Below are 16,260 nucleotides of genomic sequence, written 5' to 3'. Positions count from 1 at the left end.
ATTGAAATTGAATTGAGAGAGAGAGAGAGAGAGAGAGAGAGAGAAGGCATAAATGCAGAGAGCGTCACCCTCGTCTAAGTGTTCCCCCTCTAGAGAGGGTTGATGACATGAAGAAGGGCAGAAGGAAGTTGTACTGTACCTCTCCCACACCAGTCTGCAGTATCTTCAACCCTGTCTCAGACTCCAGAAAGGACTTCTGAGATGCTGACAGAGACAAAAACACACAACAAACCAAAACAGTCGTTATTCACAATTTTTAACACACTATTCTGTCTATGCCCACTGGTTCCACTAGAACCCACTGGATTATCCAATTACATTGATTACAGACAAAATACAAACCCTCCAACCCAAAATGTCCTGTGTTGTTGATCTTTGTGTTCTTTGTGTTGTCTTAAATGAAATAAAATATACAGACCACAATTCCAACTTTAACATCATCCTCAGCTCTGGCATCTTTTATTTGGAACGAAGGACTGATCACCCCAATCCACAAAAGTGGAGACAAATTTTACCCCAATAAATACCATGGGATATGAGTCAACAGCAACCTTGGGAAAATCCTCTGCATTATCATTAACAGCAGACTCGTACAGATTTCACTATGTACAGACTCAGTGAGCATAGCCTTGCTATTGAGAAAGGCTGCCGTAGTCAGACCTGGCTCTCAAGAGAAGACAGGCTATGTACAGACTCAGTGAGCATAGCCTTGCTATTGAGAAAGGCTGCCGTAGTCAGACCTGGCTCTCAAGAGAAGACAGGCTATGTACAGACTCAGTGAGCATAGCCTTGCTATTGAGAAAGGCCACCGTAGTCAGACCTGGCTCTCAAGAGAAGACAGGCTATGTGCTCACTGCCCACAAAATGAGGTGGAAACTGAGCTGCACTTCCTAACCTCCTGTCCAACATATGGCCATATTAGAGATACATATTTCCCTCAGATTACACAGATCCACAAAGAATTTGAAAACAAATCCAATTTTTTATAAACTCCCATATCTACTGGGTGAAATACCACAGTGTGCCATCACAGCAGCAAGATTTGTGACCTGTTGCCACAAGAAAAGGGCAAGCAGTGAAGAACAAACACCAGTGTAAATACAACCCATATTTATGCTTATTTATTTTCCTTTGTGTTCTTTAACCATTTGTACATTGTTACAACACTGTATATATTTTATATATAATATGACACTTGTAATGTCTTTATTGTTTTGAAACTTCTGTATGTGTAATGTTTACTGTTCATTTTTATTGTTTAATTAACTTTTGTATATTATTTACCTCACTTGCTTTGGCAATGTTAACACATGTTTCCCATGCCAATAAAGCCCCTTGAATTGAATTGAATTGAGAGAGAGAGACAGAGAGAGAGAAACAGAGAGACAGAGAGAGAGAGCGAGAGAGAGAGAGAGAGACATAGAGAGAGACAGAGAAAGACAGAGAGGGAGAGAGACAGAGAGAGACAGAGAGAGAGAGACATAGAGAGAGAGACATAGAGAGAGAGACATAGAGACAGAGACAGAAAGAGAGAGAGAGAGAGAGACATAGAGAGAGAGACATAGAGACAGAGACATAGAGACAGAGACAGGGAGAGAGAGAGAGAGAGAGAGAGAGAGAGAGAGAGAGAGAGATAGAGAGAGAGAGATGTTCTCACCAGCCTTCTCAGCCATATCCTCTGCACTCATGTTCTGAGGGTTCTGCCTGATCCTGAACGTCAGGGCAGGGCCCACCACACTGGAGGAACAAAATGAGTCGATTAGCTTACACACACATGCCTACACACAAACACACCACACACACACACAGTGCACTACCTGATGTTGATGAAGCTGCTGGTAGTCAGGTGGATCCTCTCTGCAAGTACGCCCAGTAGTTTCACCCCATTATACAGACTGAGAGGACTGGAGAACAATAACAACACCAACCACAACACACAATCAACACGTTCATCAACATGCATATGACCTTAGAGACTCAACATCACAGCATGTGACCTTACGGCCTAGACTCAACATCACAGCATGTGACCTTAGGGCCTAGACTCAACATCACAGCATATGACCTGAGAGTCTAGTCTCAAAATCACAGCATAAAACCCTAGAGACTCAACATCACAGCATGTGACCTGAGTCTAGACTCAACATCACAGCATGTGAACTTAGAGACTCAACATCACAGCATGTGACCTTAGAGACTCAACATCACAGCATGTGACCTTAGAGACTCAACATCACAGCATAAAGCCCTAGAGACTCAACATCACAGCATGTGACCTGAGTCTAGACTCAATATCACAGCATAAAACCCTAGAGACTCAACATCACAGCCTGTGACCTGAGTCGAGACTCAACATCACAGCATGTGACCTTAGATACTCAACATCACAGCATGTGACCTTAGAGACTCAACATCACAGCATAAAACCCTAGAGACTCAACATCACAGCATGTGACCTGAGTCGAGACTCAACATCACAGCATGTGACCTTAGATACTCAACATCACAGCATGTGACCTGAGTCAAGACTCAACATCACAGCATGTGACCTTGCCATCCGGCATTGACGAGCTAATGATACAAGGGACTCAGGCACCGATACATTTAACGTACGTCATATCCATTTGTAACAGGATGACCCAGTCCAGCCTGTATTATGTACTATGAGAGGTTATTAAACTAGATATTCACACAGTCAGTTACCAGAACAGACCTCTGGTTGGTGACGATGTATCCATACTTCTCCCTGTCTGCTGTTCCCCTCTCAGCAGCTGGGATATTGGAGCTTTTCACCTTCTCTTTCACATCCTCCACAGAGACGGAGGAGTCCTTGGCCGTCACGCTGCCCTCTAGAGGTGCCGTGATGGGGGGACTAGTGGCAGCTGAGGCCAGGGTAGGGACCACTTTGGGCCCACGGACAAGGACGGGAGCTTTCTCTACCTTTTCGGGCACTGTGTCACTGCTTTTAAGAACCTGCTGAGTCTGTGTATAGGAGGAAGAGGTGGAGGGAAGACGGAGGAGGAAGAGGCAGAGGAGGAGGAGCAGGAGGAGGTCGAAGGAGGAAGGAAGATGAAGATGAGGAAGATGAGGAGGAGAAGGAGGAGGAGGCGAAGGAGGAAGGAAGATGAAGATGAGGAAGATGAGGAGGAGGAGCAGAAGGAGGTGGAGGGAAGATGGAGGAGGAAGAGGCAGAGGAGGAGGAGCATGAGGAGGCGGAGGAGGTGAAGGAGGAAGGAAGATGAAGATGAGGAAGATGAGGAGGAGGAGCAGGAGGAGGTGGAGGGAAGATGGAGGAGGAAGAGGAGGAAGAGGCAGAGGAAGAGGAGCAGGAGGAGGCGAAGGAGGAAGGAGGATGAAGATGAGGAGGAGAAGAAGGAGGAGGAGCAGGAGGAGGTGGAGGGAAGATGGAAGAGGAAGAGGAGGAAGAGGCAGAGGAGGAGGAGCAGGAGGAGGCGAAGGAGGAATGAAGATGAGGAGGAGAAGAAGAAGGAGGAGGACACACATGAAGATTATGGTTATACGGTCATTGTGTTACAGTAAACAACATGTTTTCGTCACATGACATTTGATGTACTTTATGTACCATGTATACTCCTGTCTGATCTGAACATACCTTCTTTGGATCATTGGTAAGTGGCTCTGAAAAACAAGAGGGAGCAATATAAAGGCCTTTTTCAACAAGGCAGATGGAGTATAGGAAATGACTCATGTAATGTATTCATTATTCATTGGTATTAAATGACTATGGGCCTTTCTGTGTGCAGACAGATATACCCCCTTTTCACACATATCGAGCCAAACCAAGATGTACTGCGCTAGCCTTGTGAGGCATCCCACCATAGTTTACACGAACTGTGTTGAAAAGGACTGCCCTGATATGCCATCCTGGCAGCTCGTGAGATTAGGATGGTCCAACAAGAGGAAAAGGGTAACAGTGTGCTGTAGTACGTGGGCACAGCACTTCACAGGTCATTTTGTATACCAACCTGGTCTCAGAGCATTTTGTATTATTCTGTATGCAAATCCGAAGGCTCTCCATTTGGAATGATATGTTACGTTTTTGTATGATTACACAAGACAGATGGTTACTTGAGGCAAAATCAACTAGAGGGTGGTTGGTCGGGGTGGATGGGTAACGCGAATGTCTAGCAACCCAAAAGTTGCGAGTTTGAATCTCATCACTTACAAATTTAGCATTTTAGCGAATTAGCAACTTTCAACTACCTGCAACTTGTTAGCTACTTTGCAACTACTTAGCATGTTAACAAGCCTTCACCTAACCTTAAACCGTTAACCTAACTCCTAAACTTAATTGTAACCTTAACCCTAACTCCTAACCCGAACCCCTAGCCTAGCTAACGTTAGCAAGCTAGCTAGAATTCGTAGCATTTTGTAAATTCATAACATATTGTACATTTACCAAATTCGTAACATATTGCACATTTTGCAAATTCATTACATACAATATGAATTGTAATTATACGAAATGTGCGATTGACATCCACAAATGAATACATACCAAACTAAACGTAACGTATCATACTAAACGGAGTGACTTACGCACAGAATAATACAAAATGCTCTGAGACCAGGTTGCTGGAAATTCAATAAAAAGGACAGACTGGGAGGCAAAAAAAATAAGGAAATCTGTATCATTTATTTAACGACTCATGTAATGTGTAATGTGTTGTAAGTAAGTACCTATGTTGTCCTTGTCCTCAGCCTGCATCAGCTGCAGCACCACAGCCAGTCTGTAGAGCTGCTGGGGGGTCAGCTCTCTAGGGTCAATACCATACCTGTCCAGGGTCTCCACCATACGCTGTAGGATAGACTCTACACAGACAGGAGACTATGTCAGTATTGGAGAGTAGTGAACTACATATAGTTCAACTAGTAATTTAGTTACATTTTGTTGTAGTTTGGTGGTAGTTGAACTAAATTCAAATCTTGGCAGTGTTTTCAGTAGTTAATTACTTTTTACCATGTAGCGGTGTAGCTAGCTACTGGAACTACACACTACTGTTTTACCATGTAGCGGTGTAGCTAACTACTGGAACTACACACTACTGTTTTACCAGGTAGCGGTGTAGCTAACTACTGGAACTACACACTACTGTTTTACCATGTAGCGGTGTAGCTAACTACTGGAACTACACACTACTGTTTTACCATGTAGCTAACTACTGGAACTACACCCTACTGTTTTACCATGTAGCGGTGTAGCTAGCTACTGGAAAAACCCATTGTGATTGGCCCATGGCAGCACCCATATCTAGTCATGTGAAATCCATAGATTAGGGCCTAATGAGTTTATTGAAATTGACTGATTTCCTCATATGAACTATAACTCAGTCAAATCTTGTTGCGTGTTGGGTTTATATTATTGTTGCGTGTTGGGTTTATAATCTTGTTGCGTGTTGGGTTTATAATCTTGTTGCGTGTTGGGTTTATATTATTGTTGCGTGTTGGGTTTATATTCTTGTTGCGTGTTGGGTTTATAATCTTGTTGCGTGTTGGGTTTATATTCTTGTTGCGTGTTGGGTTTATATTCTTGTTACGTACAGCTAAAAAAGTAGTAAGTGGTCAAAATTTGCTAATTAGCTAAAATGATCCGTGATGAGATTCAAACTTGCAACGTTTGGAATACTAGATGTTTACGTTATACACCCACTCTGACCACCCAACCAACCACCCACCCGTCCAACCAACCAACCAACCAACCATCCTGACCAACCAACCAAACACCCTGACCACCCAACCAACCAACCAACCACCCTGACCACCCACCCAAGACCACCAGCCCAAGACAAAGGGACTCTCCCACCCAAGACCACCCGCCCAAGACAAAGGGACTCTTTCGCCCAAGACAAAGGGACTCTTTCGCCCAAGACAAAGGGACTCTCCCACGCAAGACAAAGGGACTCTCCCGCCCAAGACAAAGGGACTCTTTCGCCCAAGACAAAGGGACTCTTTCGCCAAAGACAAAGGGACTCTTTCGCCCAAGACAAAGGGACACTTTCGCCCAAGACAAAGGGACTCTCCTGCCCAAGACAAAGGGACTCTTTCGCCCAAGACAAAGGGACTGTTTCATCCAAGACAAAGGGACTCTTTCGCCCAAGACAAAGGGACTCTTTCGTCCAAGACAAAGGGACTCTTTCACCCAAGACAAAGGGACTCTTTCGCCCAAGACAAAGGGACTCTCCCGCCCAAGACAAAGGGACTCTTTCGCCCAAGACAAAGGGAATCTCCCGCCCAAGACAAAGGGACTCTTTCGCCCAAGACAAAGGGACTCTTTCGTCCAAGACAAAGGGACTCTTTCGCCCAAGACAAAGGGACTCTTTCGCCCAAGACAAAGGGACTCTTTCGCCCAAGACAAAGGGACTCTCCTGCCCAAGACAAAGGGAATCTCCCGCCCAAGACAAAGGGACACTCCCGCCCAAGACAAAGGGAATCTCCCGCCCAAGACAAAGGGACTCTTTCGCCCAAGACAAAGGGACTCTCCCGCCCAAGACAAAGGGACTCTCCCGCCCAAGACAAAGGGAATCTCCCGCCCAAGACAAAGGGACTCTTTCGCCCAAGACAAAGGGACTCTTTCGCCCAAGACATAGGGGCTCTTTCGCCCAAGACAAAGGGAATCTCCCGCCCAAGACAAAGGGACTCTCCCGCCCAAGACAAAGGGACTTTCCCGCCCAAGACAAAGGGACTCTCCCGCCCAAGACAAAGGGACTCTTTCTCCCAAGACAAAGGGACTCTCCCACCCAAGACAAAGGGACTCTTTCGCCCAAGACAAAGGGACTCTTTCACCCAAGACAAAGGGACTCTCCCACCCAAGACAAAGGGACTCTCCCGCCCAAGACAAAGGGACTCTTTCGCCCAAGACAAAGGGACTCTTTCGCCCAAGACAAAGGGACACTCCCGCCCAAGACAAAGGGAATCTCCCGCCCAAGACAAAGGGACTCTTTCGCCCAAGACAAAGGGACTCTCCCGCCCAAGACAAAGGGACTCTCCCGCCCAAGACAAAGGGAATCTCCCGCCCAAGACAAAGGGACTCTTTCGCCCAAGACAAAGGGACTCTTTCGCCCAAGACATAGGGGCTCTTTCGCCCAAGACAAAGGGAATCTCCCGCCCAAGACAAAGGGACTCTCCCGCCCAAGACAAAGGGACTTTCCCGCCCAAGACAAAGGGACTCTCCCGCCCAAGACAAAGGGACTCTTTCTCCCAAGACAAAGGGACTCTCCCACCCAAGACAAAGGGACTCTTTCGCCCAAGACAAAGGGACTCTTTCACCCAAGACAAAGGGACTCTCCCACCCAAGACAAAGGGACTCTCCCGCCCAAGACAAAGGGACTCTTTCGCCCAAGACAAAGGGACTCTTTCGCCCAAGACAAAGGGACTCTTTCGCAAAAGACAAAGGGACTCTTTCGCCCAAGACAAAGGGACTCTTTCACCCAAGACAAAGGGACTCTTTCGCACAAGACAAAGGGACTCTCCCGCCCAAGAGAAAGGGACTCTTTTGCCCAAGACAAAGGGAATCTCCCACCCAAGACAAAGGGACTCTTTCGCCCAAGACAAAGGGACTCTTTCGTCCAAGACAAAGGGACTCTTTCGCCCAAGACAAAGGGACTCTTTCGTCCAAGACAAAGGGACTCTTTCACCCAAGACAAAGGGACTCTTTCGCCCAAGACAAAGGGAATCTCCCGCCCAAGACAAAGGGACTCTTTCGCCCAAGACAAAGGGACTCTTTCGCCCAAGACATAGGGGCTCTTTCGCCCAAGACAAAGGGAATCTCCCGCCCAAGACAAAGGGACTCTCAAAGGGAATCTCCCACCCAAGACAAAGGGACTCTTTCGCCCAAGACAAAGGGACTCTTTCGTCCAAGACAAAGGGACTCTTTCACCTAAGACAAAGGGACTCTTTCGCCCAAGACAACAGGAATCTCCCGCCCAAGACAAAGGGACTCTTTCGCCCAAGACAAAGGGAATCTCCCGCCCAAGACAAAGGGACTCTTTCGCCCAAGACAAAGGGACTCTTTTGTCCAAGACAAAGGGACCCTTTCGCCCAAGACAAAGGGACTCTTTCGCCCAAGACAAAGGGACTCTCCCGCCCAAGACAAAGGGAATCTCCCGCCCAAGACAAAGGGACTCTTTCGCCCAAGACAAATGGAATCTCCCGCCCAAGACAAAGGGAATCTCCCGCCCAAGACAAAGGGAATCTCCCGCCCAAGACAAAGGGACTCTCCCGCCAAAGACAAAGGGAATCTCCCGCCCAAGACAAAGGGAATCTCCCGCCCAAGACAAAGGGAATCTCCCGCCCAAGACAAAGGGAATCTCCCGCCCAAGACAAAGGGAATCTCCCGCCCAAGACAAAGGGACTCTTTCACCCAAGACAAAGGGACTCTTTCACCCAAGACAAAGGGAATCTCCCGAACAAGACAAAGGGACTCTTTCACCCAAGACAAAGGTAATCTCCCGCCCAAGACAACAGGAATCTCCCGCCCAAGACAAAGGGACTCTCCCGCCCAAAACAAAGGGAATCTCCCGCCCAAGACAAAGGGAATCTCCCGAACAAGACAAAGGGACTCTTGCACCCAAGACAAAGGGACTCTTTCACCCAAGACAAAGGGACTCTCCCGCCCAAGACAAAGGGACTCTCCCGCCCAAGACAAAGGGAATCTCCCTCCCAAGACAAAGGGACTCTCCCGCCCAAGACAAAGGGAATCTCCCGCCCAAGACAAAGGGACTATTTCGCCCAAGACAAAGGGAATCTCCCGCCCAAGACAAAGGGAATCTCCCGCCCAAGACATAGGGAATCTCCCGCCCAAGACAAAGGGAATCTCCCGCCCAAGACAAAGGGAATCTCCCCCCCAAGACAAAGGGACTCTCCCGCCCAAGACAAAGGGACTCTCCCGCTCAAGACAAAGGGAATCTCCCGCCCAAGACAAAGGGACTCTCCCGCCCAAGACAAAGGGAATCTCCCGCCCAAGACAAAGGGAATCTCCCGCCCAAGACAAAGGGAATCTCCCGCCCAAGACAAAGGGACTCTCCCGCCCAAGACAAAGGGAATCTCCCGCCCAAGACAACGGGAATCTCCCGCCCAAGACAAAGGGACTCTCCCGCCCAAGAAAAAGGGACTTTCCCTCCCAAGACAAAGGGACTCTCCCGCCCAAGACAAAGGGACTCTTTCGCCCAAGACAAAGGGACTCTTTCACCCAAGACAAAGGGACTCTCCCACCCAAGACAAAGGGACTCTCCCGCCCAAGACAAAGGGACTCTTTCGCCCAAGACAAAGGGACTCTTTCGCCCAAGACAAAGGGACTCTTTCGCCAAAGACAAAGGGACTCTTTCGCCCAAGACAAAGGGACTCTTTCACCCAAGACAAAGGGACTCTTTCGCACAAGACAAAGGGACTCTCCCGCCCAAGAGAAAGGGACTCTTTTGCCCAAGACAAAGGGAATCTCCCACCCAAGAAAAAGGGACTCTTTTGCCCAAGACAAAGGGACTCTTTCGTCCAAGACAAAGGGACTCTTTCACCCAAGACAAAGGGACTCTTTCGCCAAAGACAAAGGGACTCTTTCGCCCAAGACAAAGGGACTCTTTCACCCAAGACAAAGGGACTCTTTCGCACAAGACAAAGGGACTCTCCCGCCCAAGAGAAAGGGACTCTTTTGCCCAAGACAAAGGGAATCTCCCACCCAAGACAAAGGGACTCTTTCGCCCAAGACAAAGGGACTCTTTCGTCCAAGACAAAGGGACTCTTTCGCCCAAGACAAAGGGACTCTTTCGTCCAAGACAAAGGGACTCTTTCACCCAAGACAAAGGGACTCTTTCGCCCAAGACAAAGGGAATCTCCCGCCCAAGACAAAGGGACTCTTTCGCCCAAGACAAAGGGACTCTTTCGCCCAAGACATAGGGGCTCTTTCGCCCAAGACAAAGGGAATCTCCCGCCCAAGACAAAGGGACTCTCCCGCCCAAGAAAAAGGGACTTTCCCTCCCAAGACAAAGGGACTCTCCCGCCCAAGACAAAGGGACTCTTTCGCCCAAGACAAAGGGACTCTCCCACCCAAGACAAAGGGACTCTTTCGCCCAAGACAAAGGGACTCTTTCACCCAAGACAAAGGGACTCTCCCACCCAAGACAAAGGGACTCTCCCGCCCAAGACAAAGGGACTCTTTCGCCCAAGACAAAGGGACTCTTTCGCCCAAGACAAAGGGACTCTTTCGCCAAAGACAAAGGGACTCTTTCGCCCAAGACAAAGGGACTCTTTCGCCCAAGACAAAGGGACTCTTTCGTCCAAGACAAAGGGACTCTTTCACCGAAGACAAAGGGACTCTTTCGCCAAAGACAAAGGGACTCTTTCGCCCAAGACAAAGGGACTCTTTCACCCAAGACAAAGGGACTCTTTCGCACAAGACAAAGGGACTCTCCCGCCCAAGAGAAAGGGACTCTTTTGCCCAAGACAAAGGGAATCTCCCACCCAAGACAAAGGGACTCTTTCGCCCAAGACAAAGGGACTCTTTCGTCCAAGACAAAGGGACTCTTTCATCCAAGACAAAGGGACTCTTTCGCCCAAGACAAAGGGACTCTCCCGCCCAAGACAAAGGGACTCTTTCGCCCAAGACAAAGGGAATCTCCCGCCCAAGACAAAGGGACTCTTTCGTCCAAGACAAAGGGACTATTTTGTCCAAGACAAAGGGACCCTTTCGCCCAAGACAAAGGGACTCTTTCGCCCAAGACAAAGGGACTCTCCCGCCCAAGACAAAGGGAATCTCCCGCCCAAGACAAAGGGACTCTTTCGCCCAAGACAAATGGAATCTCCCGCCCAAGACAAAGGGAATCTCCCGCCCAAGACAAAGGGAATCTCCCGCCCAAGACAAAGGGACTCTCCCGCCAAAGACAAAGGGAATCTCCCGCCCAAGACAAAGGGAATCTCCCGCCCAAGACAAAGGGAATCTCCCGCCCAAGACAAAGGGAATCTCCCGCCCAAGACAAAGGGAATCTCCCGCCCAAGACAAAGGGACTCTTTCACCCAAGACAAAGGGACTCTTTCACCCAAGACAAAGGGAATCTCCCGAACAAGACAAAGGGACTCTTTCACCCAAGACAAAGGTAATCTCCCGCCCAAGACAACAGGAATCTCCCGCCCAAGACAAAGGGACTCTCCCGCCCAAAACAAAGGGAATCTCCCGCCCAAGACAAAGGGAATCTCCCGAACAAGACAAAGGGACTCTTGCACCCAAGACAAAGGGACTCTTTCACCCAAGACAAAGGGACTCTCCCGCCCAAGACAAAGGGACTCTCCCGCCCAAGACAAAGGGAATCTCCCTCCCAAGACAAAGGGACTCTCCCGCCCAAGACAAAGGGAATCTCCCGCCCAAGACAAAGGGACTATTTCGCCCAAGACAAATGGAATCTCCCGCCCAAGACAAAGGGAATCTCCCGCCCAAGACATAGGGAATCTCCCGCCCAAGACAAAGGGAATCTCCCGCCCAAGACAAAGGGAATCTCCCCCCCAAGACAAAGGGACTCTCCCGCCCAAGACAAAGGGACTCTCCCGCTCAAGACAAAGGGAATCTCCCGCCCAAGACAAAGGGACTCTCCCGCCCAAGACAAAGGGAATCTCCCGCCCAAGACAAAGGGAATCTCCCGCCCAAGACAATGGGAATCTCCCGCCCAAGAAAAGGGACTCTCCCGCCCAAGACAAAGGGAATCTCCCGCCCAAGACAAAGGGAATCTCCCGCCCAAGACAAAGGGACTCTCCCGCCCAAGACAAAGGGAATCTCCCGCCCAAGACAACGGGAATCTCCCGCCCAAGACAAAGGGACTCTCCCGCCCAAGAAAAAGGGACTTTCCGTCCCAAGACAAAGGGACTCTCCCGCCCAAGACAAAGGGACTCTTTCGCCCAAGACAAAGGGACTCTCCCACCCAAGACAAAGGGACTCTTTCGCCCAAGACAAAGGGACTCTTTCACCCAAGACAAAGGGACTCTCCCACCCAAGACAAAGGGACTCTTTCGCCCAAGACAAAGGGAATCTCCCGCCCAAGACAAAGGGACTCTTTCGCCCAAGACAAAGGGACTCTTTTGTCCAAGACAAAGGGACCCTTTCGCCCAAGACAAAGGGACTCTTTCGCCCAAGACAAAGGGACTCTCCCGCCCAAGACAAAGGGAATCTCCCGCCCAAGACAAAGGGACTCTTTCGCCCAAGACAAATGGAATCTCCCGCCCAAGACAAAGGGAATCTCCCGCCCAAGACAAAGGGAATCTCCCGCCCAAGACCAAGGGACTCTCCCGCCAAAGACAAAGGGAATCTCCCGCCCAAGACAAAGGGAATCTCCCGCCCAAGACAAAGGGAATCTCCCGCCCAAGACAAAGGGAATCTCCCGCCCAAGACAAAGGGACTCTCCCGCCCAAGACAAAGGGAATCTCCCGCCCAAGACAACGGGAATCTCCCGCCCAAGACAAAGGGACTCTCCCGCCCAAGAAAAAGGGACTTTCCGTCCCAAGACAAAGGGACTCTCCCGCCCAAGACAAAGGGACTCTTTCGCCCAAGACAAAGGGACTCTCCCACCCAAGACAAAGGGACTCTTTCGCCCAAGACAAAGGGACTCTTTCACCCAAGACAAAGGGACTCTCCCACCCAAGACAAAGGGACTCTTTCGCCCAAGACAAAGGGAATCTCCCGCCCAAGACAAAGGGACTCTTTCGCCCAAGACAAAGGGACTCTTTTGTCCAAGACAAAGGGACCCTTTCGCCCAAGACAAAGGGACTCTTTCGCCCAAGACAAAGGGACTCTCCCGCCCAAGACAAAGGGAATCTCCCGCCCAAGACAAAGGGACTCTTTCGCCCAAGACAAATGGAATCTCCCGCCCAAGACAAAGGGAATCTCCCGCCCAAGACAAAGGGAATCTCCCGCCCAAGACCAAGGGACTCTCCCGCCAAAGACAAAGGGAATCTCCCGCCCAAGACAAAGGGAATCTCCCGCCCAAGACAAAGGGAATCTCCCGCCCAAGACAAAGGGAATCTCCCGCCCAAGACAAAGGGAATCTCCCGCCCAAGACAAAGGGACTCTTTCGCCCAAGACAAAGGGACTCTTTCGCCCAAGACATAGGGGCTCTTTCGCCCAAGACAAAGGGAATCTCCCGCCCAAGACAAAGGGACTCTCCCGCCCAAGAAAAAGGGACTTTCCCTCCCAAGACAAAGGGACTCTCCCGCCCAAGACAAAGGGACTCTTTCGCCCAAGACAAAGGGACTCTCCCACCCAAGACAAAGGGACTCTTTCGCCCAAGACAAAGGGACTCTTTCACCCAAGACAAAGGGACTCTCCCACCCAAGACAAAGGGACTCTCCCGCCCAAGACAAAGGGACTCTTTCGCCCAAGACAAAGGGACTCTTTCACCCAAGACAAAGGGACTCTTTCGCACAAGACAAAGGGACTCTCCCGCCCAAGAGAAAGGGACTCTTTTGCCCAAGACAAAGGGAATCTCCCACCCAAGAAAAAGGGACTCTTTCGCCCAAGACAAAGGGACTCTTTCGTCCAAGACAAAGGGACTCTTTCACCGAAGACAAAGGGACTCTTTCGCCAAAGACAAAGGGACTCTTTCGCCCAAGACAAAGGGACTCTTTCACCCAAGACAAAGGGACTCTTTCGCACAAGACAAAGGGACTCTCCCGCCCAAGAGAAAGGGACTCTTTTGCCCAAGACAAAGGGAATCTCCCACCCAAGACAAAGGGACTCTTTCGCCCAAGACAAAGGGACTCTTTCGTCCAAGACAAAGGGACTCTTTCACCCAAGACAAAGGGACTCTTTCGCCCAAGACAAAGGGACTCTCCCGCCCAAGACAAAGGGACTCTTTCGCCCAAGACAAAGGGAATCTCCCGCCCAAGACAAAGGGACTCTTTCGCCCAAGACAAAGGGACTCTTTTGTCCAAGACAAAGGGACCCTTTCGCCCAAGACAAAGGGACTCTTTCGCCCAAGACAAAGGGACTCTCCCGCCCAAGACAAAGGGAATCTCCCGCCCAAGACAAAGGGACTCTTTCGCCCAAGACAAATGGAATCTCCCGCCCAAGACAAAGGGAATCTCCCGCCCAAGACAAAGGGAATCTCCCGCCCAAGACAAAGGGACTCTCCCGCCAAAGACAAAGGGAATCTCCCGCCCAAGACAAAGGGAATCTCCCGCCCAAGACAAAGGGAATCTCCCGCCCAAGACAAAGGGAATCTCCCGCCCAAGACAAAGGGAATCTCCCGCCCAAGACAAAGGGACTCTTTCACCCAAGACAAAGGGACTCTTTCACCCAAGACAAAGGGAATCTCCCGAACAAGACAAAGGGACTCTTTCACCCAAGACAAAGGTAATCTCCCGCCCAAGACAACAGGAATCTCCCGCCCAAGACAAAGGGACTCTCCCGCCCAAAACAAAGGGAATCTCCCGCCCAAGACAAAGGGAATCTCCCGAACAAGACAAAGGGACTCTTGCACCCAAGACAAAGGGACTCTTTCACCCAAGACAAAGGGACTCTCCCGCCCAAGACAAAGGGACTCTCCCGCCCAAGACAAAGGGAATCTCCCTCCCAAGACAAAGGGACTCTCCCGCCCAAGACAAAGGGAATCTCCCGCCCAAGACAAAGGGACTATTTCGCCCAAGACAAAGGGAATCTCCCGCCCAAGACAAAGGGAATCTCCCGCCCAAGACATAGGGAATCTCCCGCCCAAGACAAAGGGAATCTCCCGCCCAAGACAAAGGGAATCTCCCCCCCAAGACAAAGGGACTCTCCCGCCCAAGACAAAGGGACTCTCCCGCTCAAGACAAAGGGAATCTCCCGCCCAAGACAAAGGGACTCTCCCGCCCAAGACAAAGGGAATCTCCCGCCCAAGATAAAGGGAATCTCCCGCCCAAGACAATGGGAATCTCCCGCCCAAGAAAAGGGACTCTCCCGCCCAAGACAAAGGGAATCTCCCGCCCAAGACAAAGGGAATCTCCCGCCCAAGACAAAGGGACTCTCCCGCCCAAGACAAAGGGAATCTCCCGCCCAAGACAACGGGAATCTCCCGCCCAAGACAAAGGGACTCTCCCGCCCAAGAAAAAGGGACTTTCCCTCCCAAGACAAAGGGACTCTCCCGCCCAAGACAAAGGGACTCTTTCGCCCAAGACAAAGGGACTCTCCCACCCAAGACAAAGGGACTCTTTCGCCCAAGACAAAGGGACTCTTTCACCCAAGACAAAGGGACTCTCCCACCCAAGACAAAGGGACTCTCCCGCCCAAGACAAAGGGACTCTTTCGCCCAAGACAAAGGGACTCTTTCGCCCAAGACAAAGGGACTCTTTCGCCAAAGACAAAGGGACTCTTTCGCCCAAGACAAAGGGACTCTTTCACCCAAGACAAAGGGACTCTTTCGCACAAGACAAAGGGACTCTCCCGCCCCAAGAGAAAGGGACTCTTTTGCCCAAGGCAAAGGGAATCTCCCACCCAAGAAAAAGGGACACTTTCGCCCAAGACAAAGGGACTCTTTCATCCAAGACAAAGGGACTCTTTCACCCAAGACAAAGGGACTCTTTCACCAAAGACAAAGGGACTCTTTCGCCCAAGACAAAGGGACTCTTTCACCCAAGACAAAGGGACTCTTTCGCCAAAGACAAAGGGACTCTTTCGCCCAAGACAAAGGGACTCTTTCACCCAAGACAAAGGGACTCTTTCGCACAAGACAAAGGGACTCTCCCGCCCAAGAGAAAGGGACTCTTTTGCCCAAGACAAAGGGAATCTCCCACCCAAGACAAAGGGACTCTTTCGCCCAAGACAAAGGGACTCTTTCGTCCAAGACAAAGGGACTCTTTCGCCCAAGACAAAGGGACTCTTTCGTCCAAGACAAAGGGACTCTTTCACCCAAGACAAAGGGACTCTTTCGCCCAAGACAAAGGGAATCTCCCGCCCAAGACAAAGGGACTCTTTCGCCCAAGACAAAGGGACTCTTTCGCCCAAGACATAGGGGCTCTTTCGCCCAAGACAAAGGGAATCTCCCGCCCAAGACAAAGGGACTCTCCCGCCCAAGACAAAGGGAATCTCCCGCCCAAGACAAAGGGAATCTCCCGCCCAAGACAATGGGAATCTCCCGCCCAAGAAAAGGGACTCTCCCGCCCAAGACAAAGGGAATCTCCCGCCCAAGACAAAGGGAATCTCCCGCCCAAGACAAAGGGACTCTCCCGCCCAAGACAAAGGGAATCTCCCGCCCAAGACAACGGGAATCTCCCGCCCAAGACAAAGGGACT

General features: G+C 50.3%; 1 protein-coding gene across 1 annotated transcript in view; it reads right to left on the bottom strand.

The window, feature by feature from the left end:
* Positions 1-16,260, bottom strand: part of LOC110504940 (receptor-type tyrosine-protein phosphatase-like N) — a 233,826-nt gene that overhangs the window by 46,667 nt on the left and 170,899 nt on the right. Inside the window, exons 6-11 of the mRNA XM_036965260.2 lie at positions 4,702-4,833; positions 3,614-3,639; positions 2,714-2,982; positions 1,818-1,904; positions 1,658-1,737; positions 140-204 (exon numbers count right to left, since the gene is read on the bottom strand). Coding sequence (XP_036821155.2) covers positions 140-204; positions 1,658-1,737; positions 1,818-1,904; positions 2,714-2,982; positions 3,614-3,639; positions 4,702-4,833 — 659 coding nt within the window. The remainder of the gene's footprint in view (positions 1-139; positions 205-1,657; positions 1,738-1,817; positions 1,905-2,713; positions 2,983-3,613; positions 3,640-4,701; positions 4,834-16,260) is intronic.

Source organism: Oncorhynchus mykiss, chromosome 3, assembly GCF_057628025.1.
Source record: "Oncorhynchus mykiss isolate SJ-2025 chromosome 3, ASM5762802v1, whole genome shotgun sequence".
Taxonomy (NCBI): domain Eukaryota; kingdom Metazoa; phylum Chordata; class Actinopteri; order Salmoniformes; family Salmonidae; genus Oncorhynchus; species Oncorhynchus mykiss.
The sequence above is the reverse complement of the archived record's forward strand: the minus strand, read 5'-3'. Positions and strand labels throughout refer to the sequence as shown.